The 18778-nt window shown below is 44.8% G+C and overlaps 3 protein-coding genes and 1 pseudogene across 3 annotated transcripts in view; 3 read left to right on the top strand and 1 right to left on the bottom strand.

Annotated features, from left to right (window-relative positions):
• Nucleotides 1-18778, top strand: part of LOC116672880 (NACHT, LRR and PYD domains-containing protein 12) — a 769761-nt gene that overhangs the window by 496905 nt on the left and 254078 nt on the right. The window lies entirely within an intron of this gene.
• Nucleotides 1-18778, top strand: part of LOC116672882 (zinc finger protein 271-like) — a 643109-nt pseudogene that overhangs the window by 460526 nt on the left and 163805 nt on the right.
• Nucleotides 2230-12579, top strand: LOC116672888 (bestrophin-3; the record flags this gene model as incomplete). Its single annotated transcript, XM_032504870.1, is given in 9 exon segments — nucleotides 2230-2384; nucleotides 4331-4408; nucleotides 6296-6448; nucleotides 7314-7394; nucleotides 8358-8509; nucleotides 9368-9458; nucleotides 10906-11024; nucleotides 11140-11397; nucleotides 11601-12579. Coding segments are annotated over 9 exon segments (1454 nt in total), but the record flags the coding sequence as incomplete, so codon positions are not given.
• nots (nothepsin) lies at nucleotides 13750-18728 on the bottom strand (the record flags this gene model as incomplete). The annotated part of the gene is given in 5 exon segments (XM_032504882.1): nucleotides 13750-13981; nucleotides 15303-15401; nucleotides 17485-17629; nucleotides 17741-17866; nucleotides 18529-18728. Coding segments are annotated over 5 exon segments (747 nt in total), but the record flags the coding sequence as incomplete, so codon positions are not given.

Genomic DNA, 18778 nt, shown 5'->3' with positions numbered 1-18778 from the left:
CCTGACGGCAATTTTCGCTTGATGCTCGGCTGATCCTTCCCTCCTGAGCCTTGCAAGCGTGCCTCTTCAGACCGTGGTCCCTGAATCCCTAGCGTACGTGACTAAGACTAAGAACGTCTTACAGGCAGCGTACGTCGTGCTATCACCGTTCACGTTCTACTCTCATAAACTTCATAATATTTCAGACTTCCGACCAGTTCTGTGAATTAACAGACATGTCTTACTTCTGACTTTGCGCTGTAATCATTTTTTGCCACATCGACGTCTCGGCGGCTGTTAGCTCCCTCCATCGCTGCTCTTTGAACTACGGCGGTAGGCCGTGACAAAAAGCATGATGGCTTCTGGGTTGTGTAGTGTTTTTAATTGCGTTACATTGTAGGTATTAAAAGGACACTACAAAATGGTGCATTTACTTTTTTTTTTGCATTTAGGTGCATTTAGATTTTTTTGTCGTCTTTGCTACCGGTTGATTCCCGCTCCCGTCTGCTCCCGTTAACCAGTCATCCCGGACCGTCCAAATCCCGTGATTAATAGTAAATATGACTCCCATCCTGCAGGAATCCCACGGGAATCCCGTGACCCGTGGGATTCCCGAAAAAATGTCAGCCTCTAACGGAAACCCGATCCGAATGGTTTAAGAAGACCCATCTCCGTTGGGTGGATCAGTTTTAGAGCCAAAACGAGAACTTGAACGGAAAAAATGTATTTGGGAATTTTCATACTTTAAGATTCCTAATGTTGTCTTTTCTTTAATTTATCTGCCACATAATCTGTGGAAAGGTTGATTCATGTTAGTTTTCCTTCATCGATTCACTTGATTTAGCTCAAATAAAAAGGTCAGAGATCAACAATAAAAATATGTGTATAAAAAAAGTTGTTTTTCGGTTTGTCCAACAGAAAAACACCTTTCTGTTGATCTCTGACCTTTTTATTAGAGCAGAATTGACTAAATCAATGAAGGAAAATAAACACGAATCAGTAAAGTGAAATTCCAGATAAGTCCTTAAATCAATTTAATTAACAGTGGCGCCACATATGATTCAGTAAAAATGTCCCACAGTGTAAAATGTCAGATTGTTTTTCAGTTTAGCAGCAAAATAGGTTTAAAAAAGTCAATGGCTGCTGTTAAGTGGCTTTTTGTTTTTATGAATGAAACAGCTGTTTCAGGCAGTAAACCCCAGGTATTCTACACAAATAACTGCGTTTATACTATATATTATGCAGGTGAGACATGGAAAAGTGGTTTAAAAAAAAAAGATGTAAATACATTTGGGGCTATCAGATAGGGGGTCGAGTGTTGCCATGGAGACTGATGCCCCGCGGGGTCATTAAGGGCACTTAGTTGGACGTGCGGTGGCCTTTAGAGTCTCTATTGATCCCCTATGGGGACATTACGTAAGAACAGAGTGAAACAACATGTTTTACTACAGAAACATATTCTTGGACACATGTATTATTCTAGCTATGTATACTGCATAGTGTGAAATTGCCCCATGTTGTCTTCATGTTGTCTTCATGTTGTCCTCATGTTGTCTTCACGTTGTCTTCACGTTGTCTTCACGTTGTGTTCACGTTGTCCTCATGTTGTCCTCATGTTGTCCTCATGTTGTTCTCATGTTGTCCTCATGTTGTCCTCATGTTGTCTTCATGTTGTCCTCATGTTGTCCTCATGTTGTCTTCATGTTGTCCTCATGTTGTCCTCATGTTGTCCTCATGTTGTCTTCACGTTGTCTTCACGTTGTCTTCATGTTGTCCTCATGTTGTTCTCATGTTGTCCTCATGTTGTCCTCATGTTGTCTTCATGTTGTCCTCATGTTGTCCTCATGTTGTCCTCATGTTGTTCTCATGTTGTCCTCATGTTGTCTTCATGTTGTCCTCATGTTGTCCTCATGTTGTCTTCATGTTGTCCTCATGTTGTCCTCACGTTGTCCTCACGTTGCCCTCACGTTGTCCTCATGTTGTCTTCATGTTGTCCTCATGTTGTCCTCATGTTGTCCTCATGTTGCCCTCACGTTGTCCTCATGTTGTCCTCACGTTGTCCTCACGTTGTCCTCATGTTGCCAACATAAGGACAACATGAGGACAACATGGGGACAACATGAGGGTTAACAACTAAACTCTGCAGCATTTCTAAGGGATGAGACAACACGCTGATATCTATAGTATCTGAAACGATTAGAAGTAAGATGGATGCTACTGTCTCTGCTGGTTTTGTGGGCCCACCTGCAGGTTTCATGACTCCTGAGGAGAGGAAGGCGTTTGAGAAGATCCGGTCCCCTCACCTGAAGTACTGGATTCCCATCGTCTGGTTCTCCAACCTGGCGTCCAAAGCCAAGCAGGAAGGACGCATCCAGGACAGCATCGACCTGCAGAACATCCTCAACGTAACACTTCACCTTTTATATTTCATATTCTGTCTTTAAATATGAATGTTTAGACATTTAGGGGGAAACGAGACCACACACGACCCCGTTTCAGATGCAGGAATGAAAACATTAGCGTAGCATGTTGCTAAAAGCTAGCTGACACGTCTGATAAAAGGACAACTGAAGCTGACATGCTGTTAAGTTTTAACAATTGAAAACGTTAAATATGTGTATTATATTACATTACATATGAGAACCAGACAACCATGACAACTATTTAACCCTCGTGTTGTCTTCCCGTCAAAACTGATGTTTTCAACACTACGTAACACTAACTTATTAACTTTAGTTTTACAGTTATTTTTGGAATTTATGGTCAATAAACCTCATTTATAGGAAATTATACCTAATGTTGGAGTTAGAAAAGCCTCCTTGGGTCAAATTGACCCGTTTTCCTATATCAATGTTCTTTTTAATTCCCCAAAATAACATGATTGATTCCAACGCTCTTTGCCAAGTACAAATCTCTACTTTCATTAATTTTGGGTCTTATTATATTTTATAGCATTGTAAAACAAAGTGAAGTGTTGTTGAAATAGTGTTGAGTAAAAGTTGACATATTCCAGTCTGTGATTATCATCAACATCCATTCCTTTAACTTTAGTCTCAATAATTCCTAATTTCTGTTTTTCTAACTCAAACATTAGGTATAATTTCCTATAAATGAGGTTTATTGACCATAAATTCCAAAAATAACTGGAAAACTAAAGTTAATAATACGTAGTGTTGAAAACGTCCAAAAAAAGTGACAAAAAACGCATGATTTTCAATTTTAACGGGAAGACAACACGAGGGTCAAGTAGAAGTTTGCATGTAGATATTTACGGTTGTGCTCATTCTAACTCCTTAATATATTTTTGGGGTAGTTTAATCTACAGCAATGCATCATGGTCTATGAGATCGTCATACGGTATGTTTGTAGCGTCGCTGTCCTGTGAGAAACACGCGTCACGGTGTCAGAAAAACAGCTGTTTTCAGCTTTGTGATGATGCATTTTCCAGATGATCCAAGAGGCTTTTTAAAATGCTTCATTTGGCAAAAGAAACAGGAGAATACTCATAAAGTAGCACTTCAATTTTAGTCTAAATAATTCCTAATTTCTGCTTTTCTCTTCTGAGGAGAATTTTCCTAGAGGAGCACTTCATCCTGCAGTTTATCCCAAACATTCAGCACATCTGGAGTTCCTAATTTCTGCTTTTCTAACTCAGACGTTAGGTAAAAATTCCTATGAATGAGGTTTATTGACCATAAATTCCCCAAAAATAACTGTAAACTAAAGTTAATGAGTCAGTGTTACGTAGTTACGTAGCACTTCATCCTGCAGTTTATCCCAAACATTCAGCACATCTGGAGAAACGTGGTTTAATTTATTTATAGCATTGTAAAACAAAGTGAAGTGTTGTTGAAATAGTGTTGAGTAAAAGTTGACATATTCCAGTCTGTGATTATCATCAACATCCATTCCTTTAATTTTAGTCTCAATAATTCCTAATTTCTGCTTTTCTAACTCAGACATTAGGTGTAATTTCTGCTTTTCTCTTCTGAGGAGAATTTTCCTAAAGGAGCACTTCATCCTGCAGTTTCTCCCAAACATTCAGCACATCTGGAGATTCGGGGTTTCCACTGGACAGGAAGTGGAGGAACTACTGGAGGATCTGAACAGTAACTGAGACGAGAGCTCAGAGCCTCTCGGGTGTCATAAACACAGAAATAAATCCCGAAAATGTCTCATCCCAAATGATCCTGTCATGCAGGAAATGGCACTTAGGCAGCCGCACGCATTAAACACCACTTGCGGCTCTAAGTCCTCGCCGGTTTGTGACCACATAAACCCGGCACGGAGGTAATGTGACACCCGGCTTCTCTCCTCCAATCAGCCTGTTGGATCTCTGTCTGTCTTTCAGGAGATGAACGTGTTCAGGAGCTGGTGTGCGACTCTCTTCGGCTACGACTGGGTCGGGATCCCGCTGGTCTACACCCAGGTCCGTACTCTCTTTACTATTATTATTCTGGTTCTGGTGCTGGTCTACACCCAGGTCCGTACTCTCTTTACTATTATTATTCTGGTTCTGGTGCTGGTCTACACCCAGGTCCGTACTCTCTTTACTATTATTATTCTGGTTCTGGTGCTGGTCTACACCCAGGTCCGTACTCTCTTTACTATTATTATTCTAGTTCTGGTGCTGGTCTACACCCAGGTCCGTTCTCTCTTTACTATTATTAATCCATCTGTCACCATATCACGTTGGAGCCCGACGCAGATGATCTCATCACATCATCTTGTATTATCCCTGAATCTGTATCTCCCCCTCACACGTGTCTTCTCCACCAAAGCCAGTTCTGGTTCTGGTTCTGGTGCTGGTCTACACCCAGGTCCGTTCTCTCTTTACTATTATTAATTATTAATCCATCTGTCACCATATCACGTTGGAGCCCGACGCAGATGATCTCATCACATCATCTTGTATTATCCCTGAATCTGTATCTCCCCCTCACACGTGTCTTCTCCACCAAAGCCAGTTATGGTTCTGGTTCTGGTTCTGGTGCTGGTTCGGAGTCGGTGCCAAATATGGACCCGGTTCTTTGCTTTTCCACACAGATAAACCTGGTTCTGGGCCAAGAAACAGGTTCAGAATCAGAATCAGAATCAGAAATACTTCATTGATCCCCGAAGGGAAACTCTGTTGCACAAATAGTAGAAATATGAATAAAGAAATAAAGAAATATAACGGAGTTTGGATATTTACATAGTTAAAAGGAATATTATGATACAGTATTTACATAATTAACATAATAAAGGTGTTGCAATGGTGAAAAGTAATAATAATATAATAATAATAACAATAATAATATTTGTAGTAGTTGAGTATTGCCAACTATTGCTAACTTATAGTTCCAACTCAGCACCAACGTAGCGCTGGTCTAGAGATAACCCTAACCCAGTTCGGTGCTGGTCCTACTCTCCAGTTCTCTGAGAACCAGCTGGATCTTCCCCAGCCTGAGAGCCAGCAGACCGGTGGTTTCCTCCCCAGACTACGGTGGTTCTGGTTTCCTCCCCAGACCACGGTGGTTCTGGTGTCCTCCCCAGACCACGGTGGTTCTGGTTTCCTCCCCAGACCATGGTGGTTCTGGTTTCCTCCCCAGACCAGACCACGGTGGTTCTGGTTTCCTCCCCAGACCACGGTGGTTCTGGTTTCCTCCCCAGACCATGGTGGTTCTGGTTTCCTCCCCAGACCAGACCACGGTGGTTCTGGTTTCCTCCCCAGACCACGATGGTTCTGGTTTCCTCCCCAGACCATGGTGGTTCTGGTTTCCTCCCCAGACCAGACCACGGTGGTTCTGGTTTTCTCCCCAGACCACGGTGGTTCTGGTTTTCTCCCCAGACCACGGTGGTTCTGGTTTCCTCCCCAGACCACTGTGGTTCTGGTTTCCTCCCCAGACCACGGTGGTTATGGTTTCCTCCCCAGACCACGGTGGTTCTGCTTCCCCATCCATGTCCAAAGCTAACATAAACAGCTCTCTATGGTTAACAGCTGACCGGGGTTTTCAAAAAGGCCGCCAGAAGTTCTGGTTTTTGAACGTCATGATAACCCCGCCCCCCCCCCCAGCACCTGACGTAACCGGTTCTGATCTCTAGACCAGCGCCACGTTGGTGCTGAGTTGGAACCCGTGTTCTTGGACCAGAACCAGGTTTATTTTTGTGGAAAAGCAAAGAACCGGTTCGATGTCTGGCACCGACTCTGAACCAGCTCCAGGACTGGCAAAAGCACCAGAACCAGAACCAGCTCCTGGTTAGCCTTGGTGGAGAAGACATATCAGAGAGGAAGGGGATGTCCAGTAAAGCCTCTCTGATCTCTCGCTCTCTTCAGGTCGTCACTCTCGCCGTCTACACTTTCTTCTTCGCTTGTCTGATTGGTCGTCAGTTTCTCGACCCGGCTCAGAGTTACCAAGGTCACGACCTCGACCTCTACGTGCCAGTCTTCACGCTGCTGCAGTTCTTCTTCTACTCAGGCTGGCTGAAGGTGACTTCATGTTGTCCTCATGTTGTCCCCATGTTGTCCTCATGTTGTCTTCATGTCGTCCTCATGTCGCCCTCATGTCGCCCTCATGTTGTCCCCATGTTGTCCTCATGTTGTCCTCATGTCGCCCTCATGTTGTCCTCATGTTGTCTTCATGTTGTCCCCATGTTGTCCTCTATCAATGTCCTTTTTAATTCCCCAAAATAACATGACTGATTCCAACGCTCTTTGCCAAGTTCAAATCTCTACTTTCATTAATTTTGGGTCTTATTCTATTTTATAGCATTGTAAAACAAAGTGAAGTGTTGTTGAAATAGTGTTGAGTAAAAGTTGACATATTCCAGTCTGTGATTATCATCAACATCCATTCCTTTAATTTTAGTCTCAATAATTCATCATTTCTGCTTTTTTAACTCAATAAGGTATCATTTCCTATAAATTAGTTTTATTTCCCAAAGTTCTTTGTCAATTTTTTGGGACATTTTTGTTGTTTCTTGAAGTTTTTGAAGCTTTCGCCGACATTTGTTGACACTTTTTGATGTTTTTTAACTTTTCCCGAAGTTCTTTCTCCCTTTTTACATTGTCTTGATCGCTTATTTCTGCATTTTTTCGGGATATTTTCGGGACGCTTTTGTGAGCTGATCAGTTATCTACCTTTTGAGGCGCGTCATATTTTTACAATTTAAAATAAAGGAAACCCAAATTTCAGATTTAGAAACTTTTTGAAAATGTATGTTATGGAACAAAGTGTGAATCCCTGCAGCACTCCAAGCAGAGTTGTTTCTAATGAAGACGTAAATCTTTAAAAAAAAAAAAAAACACACTTCCCAATTACGTGTGACGGATCTCCAGACTTGTGTCCTGTCAGGTAGCGGAGCAGCTGATCAACCCGTTCGGAGAGGACGACGACGACTTTGAAGTTAACTGGATCATCGACAGAAACCTGCAGGTCAGCAGCCAATCACAAAGCTCAGAAACAGTGTTAGGACCGTGAAGCTTCACGTTTATATGGATGATGGTAAACAAAAAGTGTAATAAACAGTAATCACTCTAAAAGTAGAAGCTGAAAAACGTCAGGGTCTCCAAGGCCAAAACTAACAAAAACCCATACCAGGGCTGTAGTTCTTGAGTCCAGTCTTGGACTCGAGTCCGGACTCAAGACCGTTTTTCTGTGGTCTCGGACTTGTCTCGGTCTCAGCCGCTGGTCTTGCCCAATATGGCCTCTGGTCTGGACCGAGTCCAGGTGTCTTTATTATGTTGATAATAATATTGGAGGGAAAGGGAAACCCAGAATGATGGTCTTGATACTGTCATGCATAAGACCTTTATTCTGTCCTGGACTCGGTCTTGACTCAGACTCAAACCTTTTTGGACTTGGTCTTGACTTGGACTCGACTAGTCCTGGTCTAAGCCCAGTACATAACGTTATGTGACGCAGACTCATGTTACATTATTACATTGGAGGTTACTCAAAAACTGACATCCCACTCACATCCTCCCTATGGGGTCACTTCCTGTTTACCTGTCCTCCAGGTGTCTCTGCTGGCTGTAACTTCCTGTTTACCTGTCCTCCAGGTGTCCCTGCTGGCTGTAACTTCCTGTCTACTTGTCCCTCCAGGTGTCTCTGCCGGCTGTAACTTCCTGTTTACCTGTCCTCCAGGTGTCCCTACTGGCTGTAACTTCCTGTCTACCTGTCCTCCAGGTGTCCCTGCTGGCTGTAACTTCCTGTCTACTTGTCCTCCAGGTGTCTCTGCGGCTGTAACTTCCTGTTTACCTGTCCTCCAGGTGTCCCTACTGGCTGTAACTTCCTGTTTACTTGTCCTCCAGGTGTCCCTACTGGCTGTAACTTCCTGTCTACCTGTCCTCCAGGTGTCCCTGCTGGCTGTAACTTCCTGTCTACCTGTCCCTCCAGGTGTCCCTGCTGGCTGTAGATGAGATGCACATGAACCTGCCCCACATGACCAAAGACCTGTACTGGAACGACTGCGAGGCGCGCCCCCCCTACACGCTGGCCGCTGCCGACTACTGCATCCCTTCATTCCTCGGCTCCACCACCGACATGGGGTCAACACACACACACACACACACACACGCACACACACACACACACACACACACGCAGTGTTATAGGAAATTATACCTAATGTTTGAGTTAGAAAAGCAGAAATTAGGAATTATTGAGACTAAAATTAAAGGAATGGATGTTGATGATAATCACAGACTGGAATATGTCAACTTTTACTCAACACTATTTCAACAACACTTCACTTTGTTTTACAATGCTATAAAATATAATAAGACCCAAAATTAATGAAAGTAGAGATTTGTACTTGGCAAAGAGCGTTGGAATCAATCATGTTATTTTGGGGAATTATAAAGAACATTGATATAGGACAACATGAGGACAACATGAGGACAACATGAGGACAACATGAGGACAAGATGAGGGCAACATGGGGACAACATGAGGACAACATGGGGACAACATGGGGACAACATGGGGACAACATGAGGACAACTTCTGGTTTAACCCTCGTGTTGTCCTCGTGGGTCAAAAAAGGACAAATATTTGACATTTTTGTCCCTTTTTCAGACTTTTTTGTTTCTAGCTCTATCACCACCTTACTAGTTTTACTACTTTATGGAATTCATGGTCAATAACCCTCATTTATGTAGAATTATACCTAATATTAGAGTTAAAAAAAGCAGAAATTATGAATTATTTTGACTAATAGTTAAGACCAGAGGAATGAAAGTGATCAGTTGTGTTTATAAAGAGCGTTGGAAGGAATCAGATCCATTTTTATGGTAATTTGGTTAAAAAGAAACTCATATTTCAGATATAGACATTTATTAAAGGGGTCAGATTGGACCCGAGGACAACAGGAGGGTTCATTTTAATGTGTCCAACGTGTCTTCCAGACTCTCCGACATCCTGCAGTTTGACGAGACGGACGTCAGCAACATCCGACCCCGGCATCAGGACTCTGTGCCGGCTTGGCGGCAAGAGTCGGTACGACATCCTGTTTTAATACTTCTTCTGTTTTAATACTTGTGATTTCATCCCTGTGAGCTGTGTTGTCAGCCGAGCAGCAGAAGAGCCGCAAGGATGAGTCGATTAGTTGTCATTATTAAATGAATCATCAACTGATTTGATGATCGGCCATCTTGTTGTCCACCCTCTCACATGTGCACATGTTCTAGTTTTCCTCTCTCCTCTGTCACAGTACACTGGATATCTTCGACTTGTGGACAAAACGAGATATTTAACCACGTCATCTTGGGTTTTGGGAAACGCTGATCCACGTTTTTCCTCATTTTAGACTAAATTGATTAATCAACCATGAAAATAATCGTCAGTTGCAGCCCTGCACAGATATCAGCGTCATATGGTGGAGTATGTCTTTAGGCCATTAACCAACGGTCTGATCACATTGATTCATATGTCTTGTCCACCAAGGCTAACTGGGTTCTGGTTCTGGTTCTGGTGCTGGTCCCAGTTCGGTGCTGGTTCTACTCTCCAGTTCTCTAAGAACCAGCTGGATCTTCCCCAGCCTGAGAGCCAGCAGACCGGTGGTTTCCCCCCCAGACCACGGTGGTTCTGGTTTCCTCCCCAGACCACGGTGGTTCTGGTTTCCTCCCCAGACCACGGTGGTTCTGGTTTCCTCCACAGACCACGGTGGTTCTGGTTTCCCATCCATGTCCAAAGCTAACTCTCTATGGTTAAACGCTGACCGGTGTTTTCAAAATGGCCGCCAGAAGTTTTTGTTTTTGAACGTCCTGATAAACCCCCCCCCCCCCCCCCCATCACCTGACGTAACCGGTTCTTATCTCTGGACCAGCGTTACGTTGGTGCTGAGTTGGAACCCGTGTTCTTGGCCCAGAACCAGGTTTAGTGATGTGGAAAAGCAAAGAACCAGTTCGATATCTTGCACCGACTCTGAACCAGCACCAGAACTACCTTAGTGGAAAAGACATATCATTGATGAAATAATTAAGTCCACGGGTCCACACTTTAGCCCCACATTTCCCTAAGATTTGAATGTTTGTTGTGGATCCTTCCGGGTCCCTCTGCACCTTCTCGGTGGAGTACATGGCCAGCAGCGCCTGCACCTCCGCATCAGTCCACTTTCCTGAGTTCAGCACTCCGTCAATTCTCATATTACTACGAAAACCGTATGTTTTGCCAACACAGATGCCATGGCTTTTACAGATGACGCTGTGGGTCGTGACTAGGTCACTATACGGAAAGGGGAAATACTCTGCCCTGAAGCAGGAGCTGAAGGAGTTACAGGAACTGAAGTCAAGGAACTTAATGATCCCCAAATTAGTCCAACGTTATGTTCTAGCAACTGCAGAAATCCCTCCGGTCGGAAAGCGGTTTGTTTGTGTTCTGAATGGAAGAACAGCCTTCAGTGTTTACCTGTTCTTATATCCATCATATCGTTTGGTGTTTGCAGGTTCTGGGTCGAGTCCGCCGGCTGCTCAGCGTCCAGGATCCTCCTGACCTCCGACCTCCTCAGCCCATCTTCAAACGACACAGCAGTGACGCGACAGAAAGCTTCTTCCCAGACTTCAGGTGCTCAAGGAACCCAGATTTCAATTGAATGTTAGTGGGCAGCAAGATAGCTCAGTGGTTAGCACTGTCTGTTGGTCTGTCTGACATCCATTTTATCGTCCGTCAATCCAACCAGGGTTTACCCACGTCCAGAAGACATGGGTTTACCCCCCACCGCCATAGACACCCTGTCCACCTTAAGGGAGGTCAGCAGCGACTCTACATCCCCTGAAAGCTCACCCTTTACCGTTTTCCCCCGGCTCGTCATTAGTCCGCCGTTGTCCAGCGACGTCTGTCACAAGACGGATTCTTCTGGCAATGGGGAAGCGGCAAAACCTCATAATGGACTGGATCCGTCCCCCACTGAGGAAGCACCAGGCTTAGATACCCCGAGGTAATTAAGTGTCATGACTTTTGACCTTCCCCTGATTGTTTGTCCAACTCTGAAGCCATTAAACCACCTTTCCGCTGGTTCAACTCTGTCCTTAATATAACGATTATGCTCCTGTTTTGAGATGACGTGATTACCAAAATGACTAGAACCACAGCCGGTCTTAGCTTTGCTGTTATGGTCTGACTAATTCTATGTATTTCTAGGCCCGGCTCCTCGATGTGTTGTTCCCCCACCCAGCTAGGACCCAAGAAATTCCGCTGGACAAATCAATCACCAACCCGGCCACGGGGGCGCCAGTTCTCCTTCCAGTTCTCCAGGCAGTCATCGAAAGGGTCGGTCCGAAGCCTGCCGAGCCCAAAGGGCCTGGGTAGGCGGAGACGTGGCCTGGCTCGCTTCCAGTCCCGACGATCACCCGGTCCACCTTCGGACACTCTGCAGCTCCCGGACCTAGACTACGACCACGACTTCCAAGGAGTGGCAGAGACAACGGACGACGTGGAGGAAGTAACCAACGACAGCGAAGACATCAGAAACCAGGACACCCAAACACAGAGCTCGGAGAAAAAATAAGAACCACTCACACATAATACCGCCCAATCAGAGCCAGTCCCAGAGCTGGGACCAGTGCCCAAAAAGAGAAGTCACATGAGAAAAGTTGCTTAGAAATCTCCAACCTCTCAAGGGATGTTTTGAACCGCATGTTGCCCGCTTATTCACTGGAGATAAACCCCCACCCTAACCCCAACATGTACACCAAAAAAACACAAAAGATACAAAACTCGTAATCAACTTTAAGATCAGAAAATGGGCAACTTGGGCAAAGATGGAATGAGCAAGCACCAACCACTTGGACTCAGCTTAATAAGCTGAAATGTTCAAGATAAAAGCCTTTTTTTATGCCTTAATGTTTTAACACACATAAGAAAGAAGTGAAATTATCCACCAAGAGCTGAACCTGTTGTAGAGACAATGTGTAGACTGTCGAGACTGACTCACTTCAACACAGCCAGCGTTGTGTTGGGGGTCATCTGGTGGCCATTAGAGGAACTGCAGCTGAACAGACTTCCGTTTTGGGTCCAACCATTGACTGAAACTATGAATGGACAACGCATCCGGATTGGCAACTGCTAATGTGGAAGTGCCTTAAACCTGCATCCTGATGTCCAGCAGGGGGGACTCCTTAAAGCTGCATCCTGATGTACAGCAGGGGGGACTCCTTAAAGCTGCATCCTACCTGATCTCCAGCAGGGGGGGACTCCTTAAACCTGCATCCTGATGTCCAGCAGGGGGAGACTCCTTAAACCTGCATCCTACCTGATCTCCAGCAGGGGGAGACTCCTTAAACCTGCATCCTACCTAAACTCCAGCAGGGGGAGACTCCTTAAACCTGCATCCTACCGGATCTCCAGCCGGGGGAGACTCCTTAAACCTGCATCCTACCTAAACTCCAGCAGGGGGAGACTCCTTAAACCTGCATCCTACCGGATCTCCAGCCGGGGGAGACTCCTTAAACCTGCATCCTACCGGATCTCCAGCCGGGGGAGACTCCTTAAACCTGCATCCTACCGGATTCCAGCAGGGGGAGACTCCTTAAACCTGCATCCTACCGGATCTCCAGCAGGGGGGGGACTCTGTTTCTATGGTAGTCTGTAAGAGAGTGACCCACTTCTCTCTTGATTTATTACCTCAGTCAACATCTTCATAACGTGTTGATGGTCTCAACTACTAGTTTGAAGTCTCTCCTCCCTCAATCCTCCCTCTCTCATCCCTCATTCCTCCCTCATTCCTCCCTCTCTCCCCCTTCTCTCCTCCCTCTTGTCTAAAATCCTCACATCACCAACCAGGATGGCTGACTCATAGCAAACCAGTGGGTGACGTCACACACGCTCTGTCCATTAACATTATTCAGTCAATGGTTCCACCTGCTGATTAAAAGCAGGTACTCAGGATAACTGACCGAATTTAAAAGGTTTCGAGAACATTTTCTAGCACAAACTCTTCTGTCTTCATGTGATAACAGAGTGTCTGTTTTTGTTAATGTAACTGAATCTATTGCTGAATCACTAAAAACTGAACTTTTCAAAAATAAAAATAAAACATGACTGATGGCAAATTGTCAATGGCTCACCAGACATGAATAATGGTGTATGTAGGGCCATAACAGCTCAGCCAATAGTGTCCGTGTGTCTTTAATGATGGTCAATGATTGGTTAATGGGCCGCTGATTGCAAGACTCTCACAAAAGTTTCGAAATAGGTTAGTAGAAGATGTACATTAGCACAATGCTGCTAGCTAATTACCAATGAGTGATATTTGTGTCGGTGCCTTTGTAAGAATTACAAAATTCTGTGGTCATTTTAATTGAGCAGTATTTATTGATGATATATAGTTGTCAGCTGTTGATTGGTTAGGGTTGGGTTGGGTGCTTAGCAGGGGCGAAGCCAACGCGGTCCTGTCCTCTGTCAAAGACGCTGTAAAACTCTGTAAGAAATACATCTCCCAGAATCCACAGGGGGCCATTGGCGGAAAAGATGTCCACGGACTGGAAGCCACTGAAACAAAACTCCTTATGGCCGAGAATCTCCTGGAGACAGAGAGACAGACGGAGACATGACGTTTGGAGATGTTTAGAGACATTTCAATAACAAACTGTGGCATTATGTTCAGTTGTCATGGCAACCATAAAATATAGCTGAATAAATTGTCGTTTCTCTTAGGGGTAGATGTAAACACAGACCAAACAAAGCAGCACAGAGCCCAGTTCAAGAGTCTTTTTTTTTAGGTGCATTCTGGGTGTGCTGGTCTTACAGGGAGGTGTATTCAGGTGCATTCTGGCGTGCTGGTCTTACAGGGAGGTGTGTTCAGGTGCATTCTGGGCGTGCTGGTCTTACAGGGAGGTGTGTTCAGGTGCATTCTGGGCGTGCTGGTCTTACAGGGAGGTGTGTTCAGGTGCATTCTGGGTGTGCTGGTCTTACAGGGAGGTGTGTTCAGGTGCATTCTGGGTGTGCTGGTCTTACAGGGAGGTGTGTTCAGGTGCATTCTGGGCGTGCTGGTCTTACAGGGAGGTGTGTTCAGGTGCATTCTGGGCGTGCTGGTCTTACAGGGAGGTGTGTTCAGGTGCATTCTGGGCGTGCTGGTCTTACAGGGAGGTGTGTTCAGGTGCATTCTGGGCGTGCTGGTCTTACAGGGAGGTGTGTTCAGGTGCATTCTGGGCGTGCTGGTCTTACAGGGAGGTGTGTTCAGGTGCATTCTGGGTGTGCTGGTCTTACAGGGAGGTGTGTTCAGGTGCATTCTGGGTGTGCTGGTCTTACAGGGAGGTGTGTTCAGGTGCATTCTGGGTGTGCTGGTGTTACAGGGAGGTGTGTTCAGGTGCATTCTGGGTGTGCTGGTGTTACAGGGAGGTGTGTTCAGGTGCATTCTGGGCGTGCTGGTGTTAGAGGGAGGTGTGTTCAGGTGCATTCTGGGCATGCTGGTCTTACAGGGAGGTGTGTTCAGGTGCATTCTGGGCGTGCTGGTGTTAGAGGGAGGTGTGTTCAGGTGCATTCTGGGCGTGCCAAACACACCTGGCTGTAAAAGGGAATGGGAGAGGACCTCTGATTGGCTGTTAAAGGGAATGGGAGAGGACCTGTGATTGGTTGATTGCATGTCACGCCCAGAACACACCTCTGATTAATGAAGACTCTAACTCCAACCCCTTTAGGACCATACCACCGACCCTTTATTCCACCATCAAACTACCAAAAATGGATTTGGACAGGCCCTGAACGCACCGGCTCTTCACACCGTGTGCTAAGTTCTTTAAAATCGGGCCCCTAAAGTGCGTGGGTCCATCAAACAAATGACAAATGGAGAATATAACCTGTATTTACAGAGGATAAAGGCTCGATTCAAGACATTTGACAAACCTTTCTAACGTATTGCTCGGCGGTCAGCGTGTACTCTGCCCCCCCGAGGACGAACGTCACAGGAGGTAGACTAGACAACCTGGCACAGTCAACCACGAACTGGAACACATGAAGAAGAGTATTAGGGACCACTAAGGTCTATATAAAGAGACTTCAGATACAGTATTAGGGACCACTAAGGTCTATATAAAAGAGACTTCAGATACAGTATTAGGGACCACTAAGGTCTATATAAAAGAGACTTCAGATACAGTATTAGGGACCACTAAGGTCTATATAAAGAGACTTCAGATACAGTATTAGGGGACCACTAAGGTCTATATAAAGAGACTTCAGATACAGTATTAGGGACCACTAAGGTCTATATAAAAGAGACTTCAGATACAGGATTAGGGGACCACTAAGGTCTATATAAAGAGACTTCAGATACAGTATTAGGGACCACTAAGGTCTATATAAAAGAGACTTCAGATACAGTATTAGGGATCACTAAGGTCTATATAAAGAGACTTCAGATACAGTATTAGGGACCACTAAGGTCTATATAAAGAGACTTCAGATACAGTATTAGGGACCACTAAGGTCTATATAAAGAGACTCCAGATACAGTATTAGGGACCACTAAGGTCTATATAAAGAGACTTCAGATACAGTATTAGGGACCACTAAGGTCTATATAAAAGAGACTTCAGATACAGTATTAGGGGACCACTAAGGTCTATATAAAGAGACTTCAGATACAGTATTAGGGGACCACTAAGGTCTATATAAAAGAGACTTCAGATACAGTATTAGGGGACCACTAAGGTCTATATAAAGAGACTTCAGATACAGTATTAGGGACCACTAAGGTCTATATAAAAGAGACTTCAGATACAGTATTAGGGACCACTAAGGTCTATATAAAGAGACTTCAGATACAGTATTAGGGGACCATTAAGGTCTATATAAAGAGACTTCAGATACAGTATTAGGGACCACTAAGGTCTATAAAAGAGACTTCAGATACAGTATTAGGGGACCACTAAGGGTCTATATAAAAGTGACTTCAGATACAGTATTAGGGATCACTAAGGTCTATATAAAGAGACTTCAGATACAGTATTAGGGACCACTAAGGTCTATATAAAGAACTCAGATACAGTATTAGGGACCACTAAGGTCTATATAAAGAGACTCCAGATACAGTATTAGGGACCACTAAGGTCTATATAAGAGACTTCAGATACAGTATTAGGGACCACTAAGGTCTATATAAAAGAGACTTCAGATACAGTTAGGGGACCACTAAGGTCTATATAAAGAGACTTCAGATACAGTATTAGGGGACCACTAAGGTCTATATAAAGAGACTTCAGATACAGTATTAGGGGACCACTAAGGTCTATATAAAGAGACTTCAGATACAGTATTAGGGACCACTAAGGTCTATATAAAGAGACTTCAGATACAGTATTAGGGACCACTAAGGTCTATATAAAGAGACTTCAGATACAGTATTAGGGGACCATTAAGGTCTATATAAAGAGACTTCAGATACAGTATTAGGACCACTAAGGTCTATATAAAGAGACTTCAGATACAGTATTAGGGGACCACTAAGGTCTATATAAGAGACTTCAGATACAGTATTAGGGACCACTAAGGTCTATATAAAAGAGACTTCAGATACAGTATTAGGGACCACTAAGGTCTATATAAAGAGACTTCAGATACAGTATTAGGGACCACTAAGGTCTATATAAAGAGACTTCAGATCAGTATTAGGGGACCACAAGGTCTATATAAAGAGACTCCAGATACAGTATTAGGGACCACTAGGTCTATATAAAGAGACTTCAGATACAGTATTAGGGACCACTAAGGTCTATATAAAGAGACTTCAGATACAGTATTAGGGACCACTAAGGTCTATATAAAGAGACTTCAGATACAGTATTAGGGACCACTAAGGTCTATATAAAAGAGACTTCAGATACAGTATTAGGGACCACTAAGGTCTATATAAAAGAGACTTCAGATACAGTATTAGGGGACCACTAAGGTCTATATAAAGAGACTTCAGATACAGTATTAGGGGACCACTAAGGTCTATATAAGAGACTCCAGATACAGTATTAGGGGACCACTAAGGTCTATATAAAAGCATTGTGTCATAGGACCATGGGACATGTGGTTTAACCTCGTCTATGCTTGAGGGTGTGGCTCCAATCAGCTGCTGCAGGTTTAGGATGTCAGAGGTCGGTCCAGCAATGAGGGAGGTCCCGGTATCGACGATCGCCTGGCAACCACGAGGACAGAAAGAACTCGCACCCTGCACCGCGACACTGAAACGTACACAGAGATCAGGACTTTGAATATCAGCCCTTCAGGAGTCCTATTTGGTTCATTTTAACGATGCATCACACAGGATCCCATTATTAAAAGATGTGAGATACCTGTCCATCTTAATCTGCCAGTATCCCTTCGCTGTCACTGGGAGCCAGTTGATTGGTCCAATGTACAACGACTCGTCTATTCCGCCTAGCAACAGCTCGCCTCCTGGGTCGCTGCGACTTGTTTTCCTGCAGAGACAGAAATCATATTCCAATTAACAAACTGCAAGTTCCATCCATCCATCTTCGTCCCCTTATCCGGTCTCGGGTCTCGGGACAGCAGCTCCAGTAGGGGACCCCAAACTTCCCTTTCCTGAGCCACATCAACCAGCTCCGACTGGGGGATCCCGAGGCGTTCCCAGGGCAGGTTGGAGATATAATCCCTCCTCCGGTTTTTCTATGGTCTCGGACTTGTCTCGGACTCGCTAGCATTTGGACTCGGACTTGTCTCGGACTTGCTAGTATTTAGACTCGGACTTGTCTCGGTCTCGGCTACTTGTCTTGCCCAATGTGGCTTCTGGTCTGGACCGAGTCCAGGTGTCTTTATTATGTTGATAATAATATTGGAGGGAAAGTGAAACCCAAAATAATGGTCTTGATACTGTCATGCATAAGACCTTTATTCTGTCCTGGACTCGGTCTTGACTCGGACTCAAACTTCTTTGGACTCGGTCTTGACTTGGACTTAACTAGTCCTGGTCTTGCACTTGTCTTGGACTCGACAAAGGTGGTCTTGACTACAGCCCTGATCAAGTGTGACATGAAAGAGACGCTCCTCACTCCCAATGTGCCCCTGAGCAAGGCAACGTACCTACCCCTGATCTGGTTGTACGGGGGGGGGGGGGTCTCACCTGCTGAGGTAGAAGGAAAACACCGGCTCCTCCACCGTCTTCTGCGCCAACATGTTGTCGAAAACGGGGTTCCCGAGGATCTCCGCCAGGGACGGGTACGCCATCCCCAGAACGCCGTCGAACTTCGCCCTCACGAACGCGGACCCGGGTTCATAAACCGACTCCCCGAACTCCTGGTTCAGGACGGACAGATTCCCGACCTGGAGCAGAAGACGACCGTTAGCAGAACGTTATGAAACAGAGTCCTGAA

Source organism: Etheostoma spectabile, chromosome 23 (genome assembly GCF_008692095.1).
Source record: "Etheostoma spectabile isolate EspeVRDwgs_2016 chromosome 23, UIUC_Espe_1.0, whole genome shotgun sequence".
Classification (NCBI taxonomy): Eukaryota; Metazoa; Chordata; class Actinopteri; order Perciformes; family Percidae; genus Etheostoma; species Etheostoma spectabile.
This window is presented reverse-complemented; position numbering and strand designations above follow the sequence as displayed.